Source organism: Rhododendron vialii, chromosome 6a, assembly GCF_030253575.1.
Source record: "Rhododendron vialii isolate Sample 1 chromosome 6a, ASM3025357v1".
NCBI lineage: Eukaryota > Viridiplantae > Streptophyta > Magnoliopsida > Ericales > Ericaceae > Rhododendron > Rhododendron vialii.
In genome coordinates, this window is record NC_080562.1 from 35,211,086 (window position 1) to 35,227,922 (window position 16,837).

Here is a 16,837-nt window from a genome sequence, read left to right on the forward strand (position 1 = left end):
ATGGATGGTTGTTTTGTATTGTGTTGGGGACTTGTTTCTTGGAAATATTTAGAGATAGTCATAGTACATATATGCACTGATTCGGTGAATCCTGTTGGGGGGAAGTTGATAATTGCAAGATTACAAAAAGAACCCCGTAAAATCTGCAAAGAAATCTTTACTCTTTTTATTTTTCTCTCTCTTCAAACTCACTAGCTCCCTCAACCTCTACCATATGTATTTTGTTGTTGTAGAATATGCGCCCCATACTAACAGCTCATTAATACACTTCTAAATCAATGAATCTAAACAATGGATTGAAATTTCAATATGTGCATATATATTAGTTTGATTTTTGGGACACCTTATTAGGTGGATTATTGGTCATAATTAACCAAGATATATATAGTTAACAACAGGTGGATCCCACATCGGAAAATGAATTAAAGGAAAATGAATTGGTATGTAATTAAGGATTCGTGAACATATATTGTATAACCTGAGATTAAATTTTTGAGCCACATGGTTGGGCTATGGATTAGCAGCTCAGCTGGCACGGGTCGTTACACCAACTCTCTAGGTTGGGCTTGGAATATCAGCGTAGAATTACTAAAGAGTTTCTTGAAACGGAATAAAAATATCGATAAAAGATTATCATTCGAGAGTAAATTGATTATCTAAATTTATTGTCCGTTTTTCGACAACTTTATTTGTTCCCAAGTAAATCTCTCAGTAATTCATGATCCACAACACATGAGTGGTACATATGGTGCAACCCCGTTTTGAAAATGCATTAGAACTGGTACATATGGTAGCTAAAACATAGTCGATGCGCACGTAAGCTCACTCATCTGCTTTAATGTTGAGAAACTGCCAATATGGTTAACATAGATTATCCTTTAACCCATGTGACAAGGTGACATTAGACAGCCTGCAATTTCTGGATCCAAAATATTATAGTATAGATTTTCATGATTAGAAGTCAATGACTCGATCGAGATTAGAGGGAACCATTGGAGCTTTCTTTCCACAGCTTCCCCTGAGAGTATTATTATAAGTACTACTAATTTGGAAACAATTATGTGAACAAAAATAAAGAAACAAGCAATAAAAGGGTAAGCAGAAGAAGGCCAAGCAATAAATCTCACAGAGCTAGCCAGCCAGCGTACGTTTTGGACATGATCACAAATCTAACTGCTCTCTTTAGCTCCAAGTGAGCCATTGGGGAATCTGAAGTTTGGAAATTAATTAAAAAGCTTTTGCCCCCAAATGTTTGTATGTATTCTGTATGTTCTTGTTCTTCAAGCGAGAGAATTTGGTTAATTTGGGTATTTCCCTTTTGTATGGGGCACTTTTAGTTTGATTGGAGAGAAGAAATTTCCTAATTACTTACAGAATGTGAATATTTTCACATGAGAGAAACTTATTCACGGAGGGGCCGTGAATAAGTTGTTCATGAAAAACACACGATTTTACTTGTCCGTTTCGGCAATCAACAGTTGAGATATATTTTTAATTTTTGAACGGTAATAATTATCTATTATCGTTAATAGTTTGACTTTAATTTGAATCATCCAAAGCACTTTTAAATGGCCGAGATTGGCCTCTGTAAACTTTATTTATGGAACCTCCGTAAATAAAGATTTTTCCTTTTCACATACATGCACCCAAAATTTACTGCTTCGCGACTTTTATCATTCAAGGGATATGGAGAGACACAAATCTGTCCGGAACCATCCGATGCTCTCATCTGGGAGTCCGGCTCCTCTCCAATCTATAGAGAATTGGAGGATCCTCCAATTCCACCTTATATTGTGACAAGTGGCATCTAATGCATTCAATGGTCAGGATTAAACCATTAACTCCCTTCCCAATTTCAGCTCATCTCGTACTCTACGGACACCCAATTACTCCCTAAATTTCTTAACACCGTCTTCCTCCCGTTAACCCTATTCCCTCCCTCAATTTTCACGAGGCTCTGTTTCCTTCCATCGTCAAAAATAGATTTTCCCACCAAAAAGAGAAACATAGTCGTCTTCCTCACATTAACCCTTAAGGTTTTCATCTCTCCATTACCCATCAACGTGTTCTTTTTAAAACAGAGCATCTCATTTTTGCAAGAAGTTTCTTTCCAACTCTCTTTTGATGTCTGATTTTGTGGAGTTGTAATTCAATTTGTAAGTATTTTTATTTGGATTCATGGATCAGAGAGTGAATGCCTTGGGTGAAATTTATAACTCCTACCAATAGTAGTGCTATGAATTGAATTGACGTTCTTGGATCTGTGCTTGTTTTGCTAGAAAAAAAAAAAAAAAACTCACGAGCTATATAATTTCAGTGAAAGAAACCATGATGAAATTTTTAATAAAACATCAGTGGAAAAAAATCCTCAAGACCTACATAATATCAGTGAAAGAAACCATGCCGAAAGAAACAAAATTACAGATATAATATCATTCAAAGAAATTCTCATGAGGTGATCAGGAGTAAGCCATCACATGAAATTGCTGTAGCTAGAATTCCTCATAAATTCAACTTCTTCAGGATTCATCCATGCTGGTGCCTCATATTTTTCAACATCCTGGTTGTAATTAGTTCCAATTAGCAACACCGAAATAAAGACATGCATTTAATCATAAATGTAGAAGTTTGAGTTAGAAAAGTACCTGAGATAGAATAAAATGGTGGATTAGAAATTTGAGTGGTAGTGACTAGAGAGGAAATACTTCCAATATGCCCATGTCCATGCATTTTTGGAGGTATGGAGTCATTGATAGTTGCATTGGATGGGCAAGAAGTTGACTTGTAACTTGTAACCCTTCAAATTCAGATCAATGGTCATAAGTCATAACTTCATTTGCAGCAGAAAAATCATAACGATACAGAATTACCTTGTATGCATCGACGATAGATTTTGATTGGAGCATCCGACCAGCTTTTGCGTATGGATAGCTGTTATATCATGGCCCTAATTGATGAGCAGCACAAGTTGTAAACCTTTCAAATTTAATCAACAGGTAGATACCAATCTTAAGAAAGATTAAGGACAAAATAACATCCGTTAAAAGTATACCTGAACCACCTCTCTTGCCATTGCAGGACCAAGAAATGACTCCTCATTTGGAACAACTTCTGCTGATCCACCCTTTTTTTTCTTCCCTTGTTTCTCAGTCCAACTTTTTGGTCTTTTGTTTCCCCTGCGAGGAGCCTGTTTTTTCTTAAGTCCTTTTGGCTGAACGGCAACAAAATTTTCCAAAGGAGCTTCATGTGGAGAGTCTTGTCCTTCATTAGTAGACTCATCCATATCTCGTTTGTTCTTTAAGATATCTTCAACATTTTCAAACATCTCATTCATATAGCTAGCTACCAAGGCAGATGCCTCTTCACATTCTGCCGCTCGGGATTCAAGTTTTACCAATTCAGGGCATAACATTCTATATCTATTGGTATCCTTCAATTTATTGTCACCTTCAACCTCACGTCCTTTAAAGTCCTTCATGATTCCAGCCTTCGCATCTCGTGTCCATCTCTTTAGAATATATCTTTCCGGTATGAGCTTAATATCCATCACATCCAAAACCTTTAGAGCATGGCTGCACAATATTCCAACTGCCTCAAATTTACAACAACTGTAGGAAACAATTTGTTCTAAACGGTTGCCTAAGACTTTGTAAGTTTTAGGTTGACCAAGTATCGCAACGGTGTATTCACTTGTTGGCAAACCTTCATTGATACGGTCCTCCATATAAGCTGCTTGGTACACTTCATACTCAGCCTGAAATTTCTCAAATACTTTTGATGTGTACACTTCCCCAGCCTGTGTTAACATCGGTGTGTTCATCTTTTTGCGAGGTAGCTTTTGCCTTAAGTTATACTCAGCTTTCAATTCATTGTACCGCTTGTTGTCGACCTCTCTTTCAAAATGTTTGAAAAATTGAGCTAAGTCGAGGTCTGATTTCAAGTAATGCCTTATGTCAGCATTCAAACTTTCACTTAGCTGTGTAGTTTTACTACCATCACAAAAAGTACTTTTGACATAAGCTTTGGCCCATTTCTCTCTTACTTGAAAAGTAAGTTGTATCCAATTATTACCTTCAAGATCATACTTAGAGACCATGGCATCCCAAGCAGATAGGAATTCATCCTCTTCCAATATATCATTGATGAATGCATGAAGATATTCTGCAAACTCAGAGTCTTCTTCTTTATACAAATATCCAAGATGTTTCATTGCATTCTGCCTCATATGCCACGTGCAAATTTGATGATATGTTTCTGGCATTACCAATGGGATGGCTTTTGCCATAGCGGCATCTTGATCAGTAAAAATGGTCTTCGGCCTTTTACCGGACATGGCAGTAAAAAAAGTGCTAAACAACCATTCAAATGAAGCAGCAGTCTCATCATATAGAAGAGCAGCACCAAATATAATGTCTCTCTGTGATGATTAAATCCAGTAAAAACTGCAAGTGGGCGGTACTCTTTATTCGTTCTATAGGTTGTATCAAAACTTAGAACATCACCGAAATGGCTGTAATCAATAATCATCTTTGCATATGCCCAAAATATGTTGGTGATTTTCTCTTCTACATCTAATTGCACTGCAGAGTAAAAGGAGGGATTTTTCAGTGTTTGCTTCTCAAAATAGTCTAATATAGCTCCAGCTTCCCCGTATTCCAAGTTGGTTTGCCGTTTACTTCGGAGATAATTTTTATGGTCCTGTTGAGTGTAACCGAGATTACCCATTCCACCGGCTTGTTTCCCCATAAACTCATGAGCAGATTTCAACCTAATACCAGAGTCATCAGCAAGATCAACTTCATAAGCCTGGGCTGCAGAAATGTTACGGTGCGACGGCAACATGTGCGCAGTTTCTTCATTTTGAAGGTCATGATTATCTGTTGCATTAAAACTGTAAACCACATACTTTGCCTTTTCTCTATCAAGTCTAATGCTCATGTGCGCGTTACAACCTGTCCTCGTTTCTGCTCGAGGTATTTTAGTTTTATAATCTCTTTGGTCCGGTGCACGAAAACCTTCTTTGCAGCAAACATATTTTCTCGAGGTTACTTCACCAGTTTTTTTGCTCCTATTGCAAAATTCTTTCCGGACACTAAAACCCATAGTGAAAGCATAGTTGTTGTAAAAAGAAAAGGCGTCATCGTCTGAATTGAATTCCAAACCTAGATGTGGTATCCGATCCTCAGAGTCATTGTGCTCCATTGAAGTTTGATTCTACTCCAGGTGTTTGTTCATCCATCATCTAGAGAAAAGATTAGACAATTAGTCATACAAAAATAGAGTGGTCTTGATTATTTACAGTCAATAATATAATGGAAAAACAAAACTTTTTACCTCTTTCTCCCCAACTGACGATCAATCTATTGTAGACGAAGAAATTAGAACAAAGTGATAGTATTAGTATACGATGATTGAAAAACCAGGTAGTGTTTTGGTCTCCATATGTTTCTCTTTTTGGTGGGAAAATCTATTTTTCACGATGGAGGGAAACAGAGGCTCCTGAAATTTGAGGGAGGGAAATAGGGTTACGGGAGGAAGACGGTGTTAAGAAATTTGGAGAGTAATTGGGTGTCCGTAGAGTACGAGATGAGCTGAAATTGGGAAGTGAGTTAATAGGTTAATCCTGATCATTGAATGCATTAAATGCCACTTGTAACAATATAAGGTGGAATTGGAAGATCCTCCAATTCTCTATAGATTGGAGAGGAGCCGAACTCCTCGTCTGGATAGTACTCCCTCCATTTTACATTAAGAGTCTCATACTCTCTCTCTTGCTATTTTTTAAATCAAAAAATCAACTACTTTCGTGTATAATGTTTCAAATTTTTTCACACCGTATTAAAAATCTCGACTTGTATTTTAATTTGGTGGGAAAAAATTCAAAAAATTATATACGAAAGTAATTGATTTTTTGATTTGAAAAATGACACGACTTTTCGTAGTGAACTCTCAATACGAACCAGAGGGAGTATGAAAGATTGGGTACGGAGATGGGCCAATCCCAGTTTCAATGGCCTTAAAATCTTGGGAAAGAGACAGTGAATGATTCCTATTCCGTTTCAGAGTCCGGTGATAACAAAAATGTTGCTCACACAGAACGCAGTTAGGGGCGAGAATTTTGGTCCGGACCTCTTAACATGATTCAGCCCCATTTCCGCTAAAAATTTTACACTATAATTTATTGGCTTTTGTGAAGTTGTTCATACCCAATTAAAACTTGTTATCAAAAGTTAGGTTGTTTCTACTATATAAACTAAAACATCTAACACATTTTCTACAACTTATAGTTCAATGGAAACAAATTTGACGTACGTTTGTAGTCCATAACTTAATACTTAGCGGAAACGCGCCCTCAAATTTAACATAAAGGCTAAGTTTCCCAAAAGTAACACATGCTACATTAATTTTTGGGCAAAATCCAATTCGTTTCTCTAAAAAAAAAAAAGCCTAACATTTGAGAAACAACTTAGCACTTTTACCCAATTCATTTCTCTTTAGTACCTTGGCACTTTTAATTCCCCTTGTAGCACTTTTGGAAAACAACCCCGAAATTGGAGAGGGTTTGGATCTATTATTTTTTTAACACAAACACAAATAGGACACGAACCGACAACAAAAAAATTAAACGGAACTAATCTGGGTTGGACTTTTCCTTAATTCGAGATAAAAACTGATACCTGTTTAATTTTTTTACTTTGTCATTAATTATGTTGAGAAATATATGTCAGTCATTGGTACCTTTATTATTATTGTAGATAAAAAACGCCACAAAAAAAGTAATTGGTTTTTGAGACTTTTGTCTAGCTGTGGTTTTAAGACATTTTGTAATGTCATGATTTGGCTATTGTTGGTTACCTTTGAAATTTATGTGATTGTTATAGGATTGAAAATGTATTCAATGAGCAACGCTACGCTGCCTATGTTTTGGATTCCATGTCGGTTGACGTCATTGATAAAAAAAACATGACAGGCGGGATCTATTTATAAATGCATTAATATGATACTCAAAATATGGTGACAATAGTAGTAGTGTGAAAGATTTTTAGCTAAAGGGTTTAACAGGAAAAGCTTGAACAAGATGATTTTAAGTAGGTCAAGTTAGTGTCAATATATGTAGGATGTTCAAGTTGAAAATGTGTTTTGACGTGAATCCAGATGCTAACCCCTAGATAGAGTGACAAAAATGTATTCGGAACGCTGTGTAAACTGGGTTTCGCTCATCTCCATACCCCATCCTTTCATACTATCCCAAATTGTCATTTTGTGAATCCATTCCATGCTCAGTACCCCATCCTTTCATACCATCCCAAATTGTCATTTTGTGAATCCATCCCATGTTCAGTATAATAGTGATTCGACACGCCTCTAAACCATCATCACAACTCTTTTGTTTTGACCAGCGGGAAGTGTCACTTCCATCGTTGGTCTTATAAAATTTACAACACAAAGAACATATTTGCAAAAAGTTGGCAAGTTGCATTTGATTTTGTTAATGAACTGTTCAAGTGTAAAAAATACTCCTATATTCGCATCGAAATTAAATTCCAAAACCGAGTAATTCTGCATTAACTTATGTATTCTTTCCCTCAACCCAAGCACATACAAGCCCAAAGCTTCCCATCAACCAAACAGGGCTTTAACTAAGGGTAAGACCGTAATTCTATTGAACCACTGTCCCACCCTTCCTCTAGTCTAGCCCCCAAAGCTGCTGCAAATCCTCCCACTCTCCCGCCTATTACCGCCAGCCACGGCGGCGTACCCACCCTTATCGGCAAACCCTATTACATACCAACAATACGCTCCAATGTAGTAATCTATACGTACGTATATATTTTCATATTATCAATTCTGTCACAAAGCTCGTGCCTTTCAAAGAACTATTCAGCCTAGGTCAGTTCTTGCCTCTCTCTCTCTCTCTCTCTCTCTCTCTCTCTCTCTCTCTCTCTCTACATATATAGGTGCATGTATATGGGTGTAGCTATATGTTTGATTAGAGCGAAAGACTTGTAATTTTTGGAATTTGAGATCAGCTTATAACTGACTTGATAGGTCATCAAATAACCCAGTTGATTGCTAAATGTTGAACTCCCACCGATTATGTCGTCCATTTTCAAGTCTGATTGATCAGCAGAAGAAAGACTCCAACTTGGTAAAATTCAAAATTCCAGGGAAATTAGGAGGTAGGAATCTGAATCCAATTCCTTTACCCCATAGAACAATTCTTGACCCCAGAGGCCAAGATCTTGATTATGTGAATGTAGCTCACAGCCACCTTGTCCACTCTGATTGGGCTAAGCTTGATAAATTAGCCCCCAATCTGACACAATTCAGAGTGAAGCACATTCTGTTGAAGATTCAAAAGGACTATGTTCTTTCCCTTGAATTCTTCAACTGGGTGGAAACCCAGAACCCTAATTTGCACACCCTCGATACCCGTTCCATAATCCTTCATATCCTCACCAAGAGCAGTAAATTCAAATCCGCGGAATCCATTTTGAAGAAAATCCTAGACTTGGGTTCGATACATCTTCCCTCTAAGCTTTTTGAGTCCATACTTAACTCGTATAGATTATGTGATTCCTCACCTCATGTGTTTGACTCGCTTTTTAAGACGTATGCACATATGAGGAAGTTGAGGAATGCCACCGACACCTTCTGTCAGATGAAGGACTATGGGTTTCTCCCGACTGTAGAGTCTTGCAACGCGTACTTGAGTGCGTTGATGAATCTGAATCGAGCAGATATTGTGTTGGCATTTTACAAGGAGATGCAGAGGTCTCGGATTTCACCAAATGTTTATACTTTGAATATGTTTGTCAATGCTCTTTGTAAATTGGGGAAACTTGAAAAGGCTGTCGAGGTGTTTGGAGAGATGGAAAATATGGGATGTGCCCCCACGGTTGCGTCTTATAATACATTGATTTCTGGACACTGTAATCAAGGCCTTTTGAGTGCAGCTATGAAGCTCAAAAATTCGATGGAGAAGAATGGGTTAATCCCAAATAACATTACTTTTAACACACTCATCCATGGTTTCTGCAAGGAAGGGAAATTACATGAAGCGAACAAACTTTTTAGTGAAATGTGTGGTATGGGTGTTTCTCCTAATACTGTAACTTACAACACATTGATACAGGGTTATAGTCAAATAGGTAATGTTGAAATGGGTAGAAGTCTTTTTGAGGAGATGTCAAGGAATGCAGTGAAGACTGATATCTTGACTTATAATGCATTGATATTGGGACTATGCAAGGAAGGGAAGACAAAGAAGGCTGCATATCTTGTTAAAGAACTTGATAGCAAGAAGTTAATCCCTAACTCCTCAACTTTTTCTGCCCTCATTAGTGGGCAGTGCACAAGGAAGAACTCGGAGCGAGCTTTTCAATTGTACAAAAGCATGATAAGGTGTGGTTGTCATCCAAATGAAGATACTTTTAAGATGTTGATATCCACCTTTTGCATGAATGAGGATTTTGATGGAGCAGTCCAAGTCGTGCGAGAGATGCTGGAAAGATCAATGTCTCCCGATTCTGCTATTTTATCTGAGCTTTGCCATAGACTTCGACAATGTGGTAGAGAAAAACTTGTAATGGAGTTATGCAAAGATATCGAAGCTAGACGACTTATGCCAGAGGGTTTTGGGGAAAGTAGAGGCATCCTAGCCTGACCAGAAATTGTGGCAAACAAAATGGAGACTACTTGTAAGGGCTCTTTTTATTAATTTTGCTACAGTTTTTATTTTCTTTTCACCCTTTACTTGGTAGAGAAAAGGCCAACGGTTTTGCTTTATGAGATAAACTTCCAAATTGATAAATTCCTTGCCTCGTTTTCTTTCACTTCTCTAGCATATTCAGTGCACTTTATTCTTTACGAGTGTCCACCCACTAGGTGATTCTTTCTATTTTATTATGCAGACAAACTATGATAACCCCATTTCTGGCCCACCAAGCGAAACCTATGGTTCCTACACTCGCGAGGACCTCCTAGAAATAGAATTTCTGTCTCAAGCTCTACAAGTATACCTTCATTTTGCACAAGTCTCCTTTATTTTGTCATGAAGAAGAGGCTCAGTTTAGGAACCATTGCTTTGTTTTGTAATTGAGCGACCCTTGCCACACTTGCTCCGACCAAATCACCCTTGACCGGAGGCCTTTGAAGAGGACAAAGTTCAATTCTTCTGCCTTTTAACTTCCTTAGAAGCATTTGAATGCTCAGTATTACATGGAAGATGATGCTTGATCTTTTCCTTTCCTTTTCTTTTGCAGAGTCCTATTTATGAAGTCATAAATGGGATGTGGAGACTATTTGGCGAGGTTCTAGAACTTCTATAAAGCGTGGAGATTGATTGATGGGGAGGATGCCATGAAAAGTAAAGATGCCAGTGAAAGATTTGCAGTTGAATATTTCTGTTGTTTTCTTGGAAAAGTAAAATCATGTTGGATCGAGCCATGCCTTTCTTTGGAAATTCTTTGAAAGATGGGTGCTGATATAGCAGCAACTATTTTGACAACTTTGGAGGAAGTGATTTTTGCTTCCTGATTGTTGCTGCAAGTTCAAAGCTGAGTCATCAGGAGGCCACCAATTTTTATACCATTGTGAAGCAGGGACTTGATGGAGTCTAATTTCCTCCATTTTTAGCATTTAGTTTAATGGGCTCATGCTGCATCAAAGCAATGGAATAATTTACTTGCTTAGGTCACTCTTGTACTCTCTCAGCTAAAAGGTTCAAAAAAACAGATTTTGCCTCATACAAGAATGGATTGTTCTGTCTCTTTTATCAGAGTCGTCTTTCTTTGTTAGTTTATTTTTTCCCTGAATGGGCTATAAAGTTTGGTTGTATTAGTTGGATTGTTGTCTATTAGCTTAATCTAGTTTTTTTTTTTTTGATAGGCAGCTTAATCTAGTTATTACAAACTCTCACACAATTGATGTTATGTCCTATTGTGATTCTCATTGTACGCATAAACAATGTTTTCCTACCGGTTTACATAAAAACAAAAAGGTCCCTTTCTTCTTTACCTCGCATCTTCAGAGATGACATAACAGGGTGCCTTTGTCTTGAAATTCATTTTCGAAGTTTCTGGATTGTGCGGTTGACAGTGTATTAAATTTAGGGTTCACATTTCTATAGACAAAGTTTGCAAGCCTGTCAAAGCCAAGAACTGTAGCATCACAACCACAAATATGGGTAAAAGAGGTTGTAATGCCCTTTACTGCTTCTGGTGGCAATCCCGAAAAATCTGGGACAATTATACTTCAAAGTTCCCATAAACCCCTCTCAATAGGTACTAGTGCCATTCAAAATGTAGTTAACTCAATAGCTTCCAAGCGAACCAAGTATAAAAAATACGTTGTTCAAATCTAGTTCAACAGGGAAAGTTGCTAATACAAAACAATTGGTTCTATCCAGTTTGCATTCTGCCTATTGAGTAAGAAGACTTCGAGTAAGACTATAGTTGCATACTACACAATCAGGTTTGGACAAACTAATTCACCGACCAGAATGACACTTTTAGCTTAGCAATGTCATGATTCCTCTTCACAAGCTTCGGCAGCAGATATCTCAGAATCCAATTTGTTCATCAGCTGCTCACTTACATGTTTAGCCACAGATATCATGTCAAGAATAATGCTTGGATCCAGGCCTGCACCGCCTCGTTTAGTCAGCCCACATATGCGCCCTTGCCTGTTTATAGAAACAGAGATAGCAGAGCTCATCTGGGATTCCTCTTCTGATGTCGCATCCACAATATAATGTCTTCCCACCTGCAAAATCGACGTGCACTACGTAAAGACGCCATAAATATTTGCCATGACCCATTTGTGAAAGAATAGAAAGTGTTACCTTGGTTAATGTAACTACGACAGGGACCCCAGATGTGTCGAATTGTAAAAATTCCTCATCGCTAACATCAACCTCTGGTTGTCCATCAGAAGAGGCACTGGCAGCAACATGGACTTTAGGGATTCCAGTATTGCTCAAAGCAGCCTTGAGGGTAAAATAGCATTATCTCAAAATCTACTTTTACTGCTCAGGGAAAGAACTAACAAACAAAAAGCACCCAAGGAAGATGGCCTAGCATAGCGCCTTACAACCAATGCAAGTACAGGTGATAAAAGATTATTTCTATAAACATCTTGACAATCCTTCAACACCGATACAAAGAAAATTAAGAAAAGTAACCATTTTGGGATGTGGCACGTGTATTGATCTTTTACTGAAATATGTGCCACAGAGGAAATGGTGCTAGGGATGGGTTGAAATGACCCATCCAGACAATGAGACAAAGCATGTACTCAAGCTTACATGACCTTAAGATATGGCTCTAAATGAGCCATTCAAAGCAAAATCACAAACTTCCTCTCATATATCTGTCAAGCTAATCTCGATCCAAGCTCCAAAAGATTGTTTTTTCACTCCGCTATGGGATGTTTTTTCACTCCGCTATGAGATGCTTGTTATCTTATTAAGCCAAGCACAATAGGAATACCGTGCATAGAATTAACAAAATCCAGCTTAACAAAACAATGAAGCTCAGATCACTAACCAACGCAGGCCTCTTCAACCCAATGTTAAATCCAATAGACAAAATTCGATATAAGGGTGACCGCAGACTGGGTGAGGAAAGTACCTTGATGGCAGCACCCAAGGCATCTAGAAGGTTTCCATCTGAGCTAACCACGAGACCATCAATATAGAGATCCCAACAAACCTTTCCTTCCACAATTGAGAGAGATGAGAGATCAATTCCACCTCCTGCAACATTGTTCATTGAGACCGCTGCTATTAACTTTAGTCAAGCCAACAATGATAATCAATTGTTGACAAATTGCAGTTTTTAATTGCCTAATGTACTAGCATGCCAGAAAGGAGTAACTGCAACTATTCTTGCTTTGTTGATAGCTTTACCTGCTCCACTTTTTCCACCCAAGAGACATCGCTGAAGAGCTGCCGAGAGTTCTGCTGACAACTCATCACCTCCCCTGCCCTGCTCAGAATGAGTCACATAGACTAGTTACTACCACAAAAAAAGTAAAATCAATGTAAAAATTCTAGAGAAGTCTCATATTCGCCTAGAGGACAAATATCTTGATGCTCATATTCGCCTAGAGGGAAACTATAGTGATGCTCATATTCGCCTAGAGGACAAATATCTTGATGCTCATATTCGCCTAGAGGGAAACTATCGTGATGCTCATATTCGCCTAGAGGGAAACTATCGTGATGCTTTTGTTTGCAACAAAGAATCAAAGAAAGGCATAAAGAACGAAGTCTAAGGGCTTAGAACCCTTCTAGTAATATCACCCAACAAACATGCAGCTTGAGAGGGTGATCAGAAATATATGAAATGTGTACTTGTCTACTTGCTTCCTGCCTATGTACTGGTCCAGAATCTAGGAAATTATGCTATCTGACTATAGCAAGCCACATCGACTCGCAAAAGTTAATTGATTTAAGTGTTCCTTGAGATAAAAATGCTCAAACCCACCGGTGCACAAGCTTTCAACTGGACACTTATGGCAAGTGTTTTTAAAGACAATTCCCAGTGCAATTTTAATAACACAGGAACACCAAGCCTACAAATACTGATGAGTCGATGACACCATGAAAACCAGATTGATCTCAATGTTAAAAAGTAACCTCAAACATTGGTGCCGCCGTGGGACTGCAGTCCACAAATATAGAAACCTTGCCTTTGTCAGGTTGAAACGGGCTTGGTTTTCCAAGTTCAGCCTGCATTTTAATGAATTGTTATGCAGTTCACATTATCAGAAAAAAGCAAGGCCGCAGATAAATAGTGAAAGCATAGGAGACATAAGCAACTTATGTAAATAACATGAAATACCTTCACACTAGCAATAACATCTGTCGCACCCATCTTTACTCTTGCCGAACCATTGGCCTGCAGGGAAGCCATAACAAGCTAAAATAGTGCATTGAAAAGGAAAAAAAACTAACTAAAATTCTACTACTTGCCAACCAGGAAAGAATAGGTAGAACTAATGCAAAGGAATGCTTGACCTGTGGTATATTTCCAGTTTCCACGGATATGGGACGGTAAGTTAGTCGTTTACGACCATCGGAACGAAGATCTTGAGCGATTCCACCCTGTATAAAATGCTTTTCTCCAATAGATAGTCCCACCATTCCTGCTAATGCGTGAACGTGTCAGAACCATGCATGGGGTAGATAGGAAGCGTTGACAAAATAAATGGGGCAACACATGTCAGGAAAGAGAAAACAACTATGAGAAAAGACTATGGGGAATGGTGAATAAATGTTGATGACAGCTGAGTACATTACAATGAAACCGGGGAGAACTGAATGGTAAGAAGAAAAAGATGTATTGAAAGCAGAAAACTACGAACACATAATGTAAAACCCCTAGAATATGGCAAACTTTTGGTTAAGTAAGCATGGAACTGCAAGTGCAGCTCATCCTCGGCAGAATAAACTTCTGTAAAATGAGATGCATTATGATGTCTATTTTGGGATAGAAGACAACCAAGTTATTTTATATTCTAAATATAGGATTCCACTTTTGCAGATAATAAGATTAAGGATGTGTTTGGCAAAAGTGGAAGGAAAGAGAAAAGAAGGGAGAAATTATAAGGAAAAATGTTGAGAGAAGAGATCAAGTAAAGAGAAGGGATAATTTTCCTTTCCTCTTCTCAAATAAGGAATCAAACAAGAAGAGGAAATTTCTTCCTTTCCTTTTCTTTCCCTATTAAAGTTCTGGCATGTAACCCAATATCAAGTGAAGTGATTTTTTCTCAAAATAACGTAATAGAAAGAAGGTAAAGCAATAACTCAATGATCATAGACTACAACTTCAAGCTGTAAAAGCCAAACACAACACACTTACACGAAAACTTGGTGATGTCAAATTCACGTAATGACACTGAAGATTTCCGGAACACTAACAAGAACTCAGTAATCCAGTATAAAAACAGCTAATAAAGGCCAAATGCTACCAAAGCTCCTAGTGCGCCTATGACCCTTTGGACACTTTGTACTAGCAGAACCGAATTCCTCTTCATAATGTGATCAGGGCGAAGTGTACGTTTAGTAGTCAGGGACGTACTTACCAATAAATGATTGTCATGCCCCAAAGAAAGGAACAACATATTCAATCATTCTCAAGAGAATGAGGAATAGTTGTATGGTGAAGATAGTTGCTACCCATCAAAATCTTCACCTGAGAGTGGCAAGCCTCCTAAAGCACAAGCCAACTCAGCAAAGCCTTAACCATTGATGTGAAACCTGTACCATTGAGTGAACCCGAAAAAGGGACTAGGTCACAGGTTTAACTCTCGGGTCATCCAGATTTAAAACAGCATAGCTAATTCATACGTATACTTCAAGAAATACCAACATATGGAATATCTGAATATCATAATTAATGTTACGAAATCTACACAAAATCCCTAAAAATTACCAAAAAAGAAAAACACTTGGTTGATTCCCTGCACCACTACAACAGCTCGACGACACCATTACAGCAGCAAAAAACACTGGACCCCAAACATAAATTAACTCCATAGCCTCCAACCGCAGCACAAAAATTGCGTTTTCACTACTATCAACTGGTATATTCCCACCAAAAGAGATCAACAACAACAATTACGGTCGCAAAAGACTTGACCAAATAACAATTTAAGCCCATAGACTCCAAGCTCAGCAAAAAGAATGATTCTTTCAATACTAGCATTTGGTATCTTCAATTGACTAATTACAGCACATCAATTCATGCAGCATAGCAGTATAACAGCAGTAGAAGGAACCCAAAACGATACATGGAAGAGAAAATAGTACCTCAATGACTTTCCAAGTAATAGAGAACTCTGGTGCTGGAATCTACGCTTTTGTAGATTTTTTAATTTAAATCTGGAGTCCAAAAAAGTATCAAAGAGAGCAATTTAGTTTGAACTCAAAGAGGGTAAGGAGGCCATAAGTCTAGAATATTCAATTTGAAACTAACACTGTGTTTTGGAACTAGATAATGGAACGGAAAAGAAAGGAAAATTAGAAAAAAATTCTTCTTGGTTATTGGAGAAAGAGAGAAGAAAACAGCAAAACATGAAGTACCGAAGGTGGGTTTGAATGACGAGAGGAGGAGGAGGAGGAGAGTGGTGGTACCTGGTTCGCCGGCGGGGTGTGGGCGCCGCCGTGTTCTGCCTTCGGAATAGGGTAGGGCCGGCTGGCTGGAGACAGACAGAGACAGAACCCGCAAGAAGGCTGCGGATCCAATGATTTCTTCATTCAAATTGGCCCATCCCAATGTCAAATCTTGGGTTTCCTCTTAACCCAGCTGGAATTGGGCCTCCAGCTCCAGGCCTCAAAAAAGTATTCTCACCGGTTCGTTCGTTTTTGTTCGGTACTGTAGCGATATGATTGCCATTTCATTAACTACTTCCTTCTCCCTAATTTCTTTGAAGAATTGATTTTAACACTTCTTTTTTTTATTTTTTATTTATAACAACACTCTATTTTTTGAATTTTAGAGTTGAAAGTGTATGTATTTTTTTTTGCTAAAAGACCAAAAAGAGAGTGTGAGATATTAAAAAAAGGGAGTGTAGAAATCAATTCCCATTTATTTCTTTTGTCTTTTTCATTTTGGTATTTTTCGTTTGATTTTTCTAATTTTTTTTATTCTTGTTATATATTTTTTGGATTAATGATCTTGACAATAGAAATTTAAAAAGTTAGCAAAACTTGTGACTAGAAGCAAAAAAATTCACCAAAGACAGAAAAATACCAAATTATTGTTTTCTTTTTTGTTTAAGGTGTCGTCTTGTATGATTTTTTTTCAACATTGGTTCACATTTTTATACT

At 37.9% G+C, this 16,837-nt stretch overlaps 4 protein-coding genes across 7 annotated transcripts; 1 reads left to right on the forward strand and 3 right to left on the reverse strand.

Annotated features, from left to right (window-relative positions):
• Positions 1-1,979: 1,979 nt before the first annotated feature.
• On the reverse strand, positions 1,980-4,341 carry LOC131330299 (protein FAR1-RELATED SEQUENCE 5-like). The gene is made up of 3 exons (XM_058363840.1): positions 3,053-4,341; positions 2,871-2,947; positions 1,980-2,797 (listed from the first exon to the last, which is right to left on the reverse strand). Exons 1-3 carry the CDS (start codon positions 4,331-4,333, stop codon positions 2,581-2,583), a joined length of 1,575 nt encoding a protein of 524 aa, XP_058219823.1. The 5' UTR covers positions 4,334-4,341; the 3' UTR covers positions 1,980-2,580.
• A 41-nt stretch (positions 4,342-4,382) lies between these two features.
• On the reverse strand, positions 4,383-5,202 carry LOC131328682 (protein FAR1-RELATED SEQUENCE 5-like). Its single transcript, XM_058361597.1, has 2 exons — positions 4,503-5,202; positions 4,383-4,417 (listed from the first exon to the last, which is right to left on the reverse strand). The coding sequence occupies exons 1-2, from the start codon at positions 5,200-5,202 to the stop codon at positions 4,383-4,385; spliced, it is 735 nt and encodes a 244-aa protein (XP_058217580.1).
• Positions 5,203-6,868: 1,666 nt separating this feature from the next.
• On the forward strand, positions 6,869-11,329 carry LOC131330298 (pentatricopeptide repeat-containing protein At4g26680, mitochondrial-like). Its single transcript, XM_058363839.1, has 3 exons — positions 6,869-7,890; positions 8,050-9,701; positions 10,266-11,329. The coding sequence occupies exon 2, from the start codon at positions 8,078-8,080 to the stop codon at positions 9,665-9,667; it is 1,590 nt and encodes a 529-aa protein (XP_058219822.1). The 5' UTR covers positions 6,869-7,890; positions 8,050-8,077; the 3' UTR covers positions 9,668-9,701; positions 10,266-11,329.
• LOC131330300 (uncharacterized) lies at positions 11,263-16,276 on the reverse strand. Of its 4 annotated transcripts, none has more exons than XM_058363841.1 (9): positions 16,142-16,276; positions 15,818-15,889; positions 14,024-14,151; positions 13,848-13,904; positions 13,643-13,735; positions 12,911-12,989; positions 12,633-12,757; positions 11,846-11,989; positions 11,263-11,766 (listed from the first exon to the last, which is right to left on the reverse strand). In XM_058363841.1, the coding sequence occupies exons 3-9, from the start codon at positions 14,147-14,149 to the stop codon at positions 11,527-11,529; spliced, it is 864 nt and encodes a 287-aa protein (XP_058219824.1). In that variant the 5' UTR covers positions 14,150-14,151; positions 15,818-15,889; positions 16,142-16,276; the 3' UTR covers positions 11,263-11,526. The 4 variants fall into 4 exon arrangements, with proteins under 4 accessions (XP_058219824.1, XP_058219826.1, XP_058219827.1 ...); XM_058363843.1 differs by having other exon boundaries at positions 14,024-14,154; positions 16,142-16,263; XM_058363844.1 differs by lacking the exon at positions 15,818-15,889 and having other exon boundaries at positions 16,142-16,160.
• Positions 16,277-16,837: the final 561 nt, after the last annotated feature.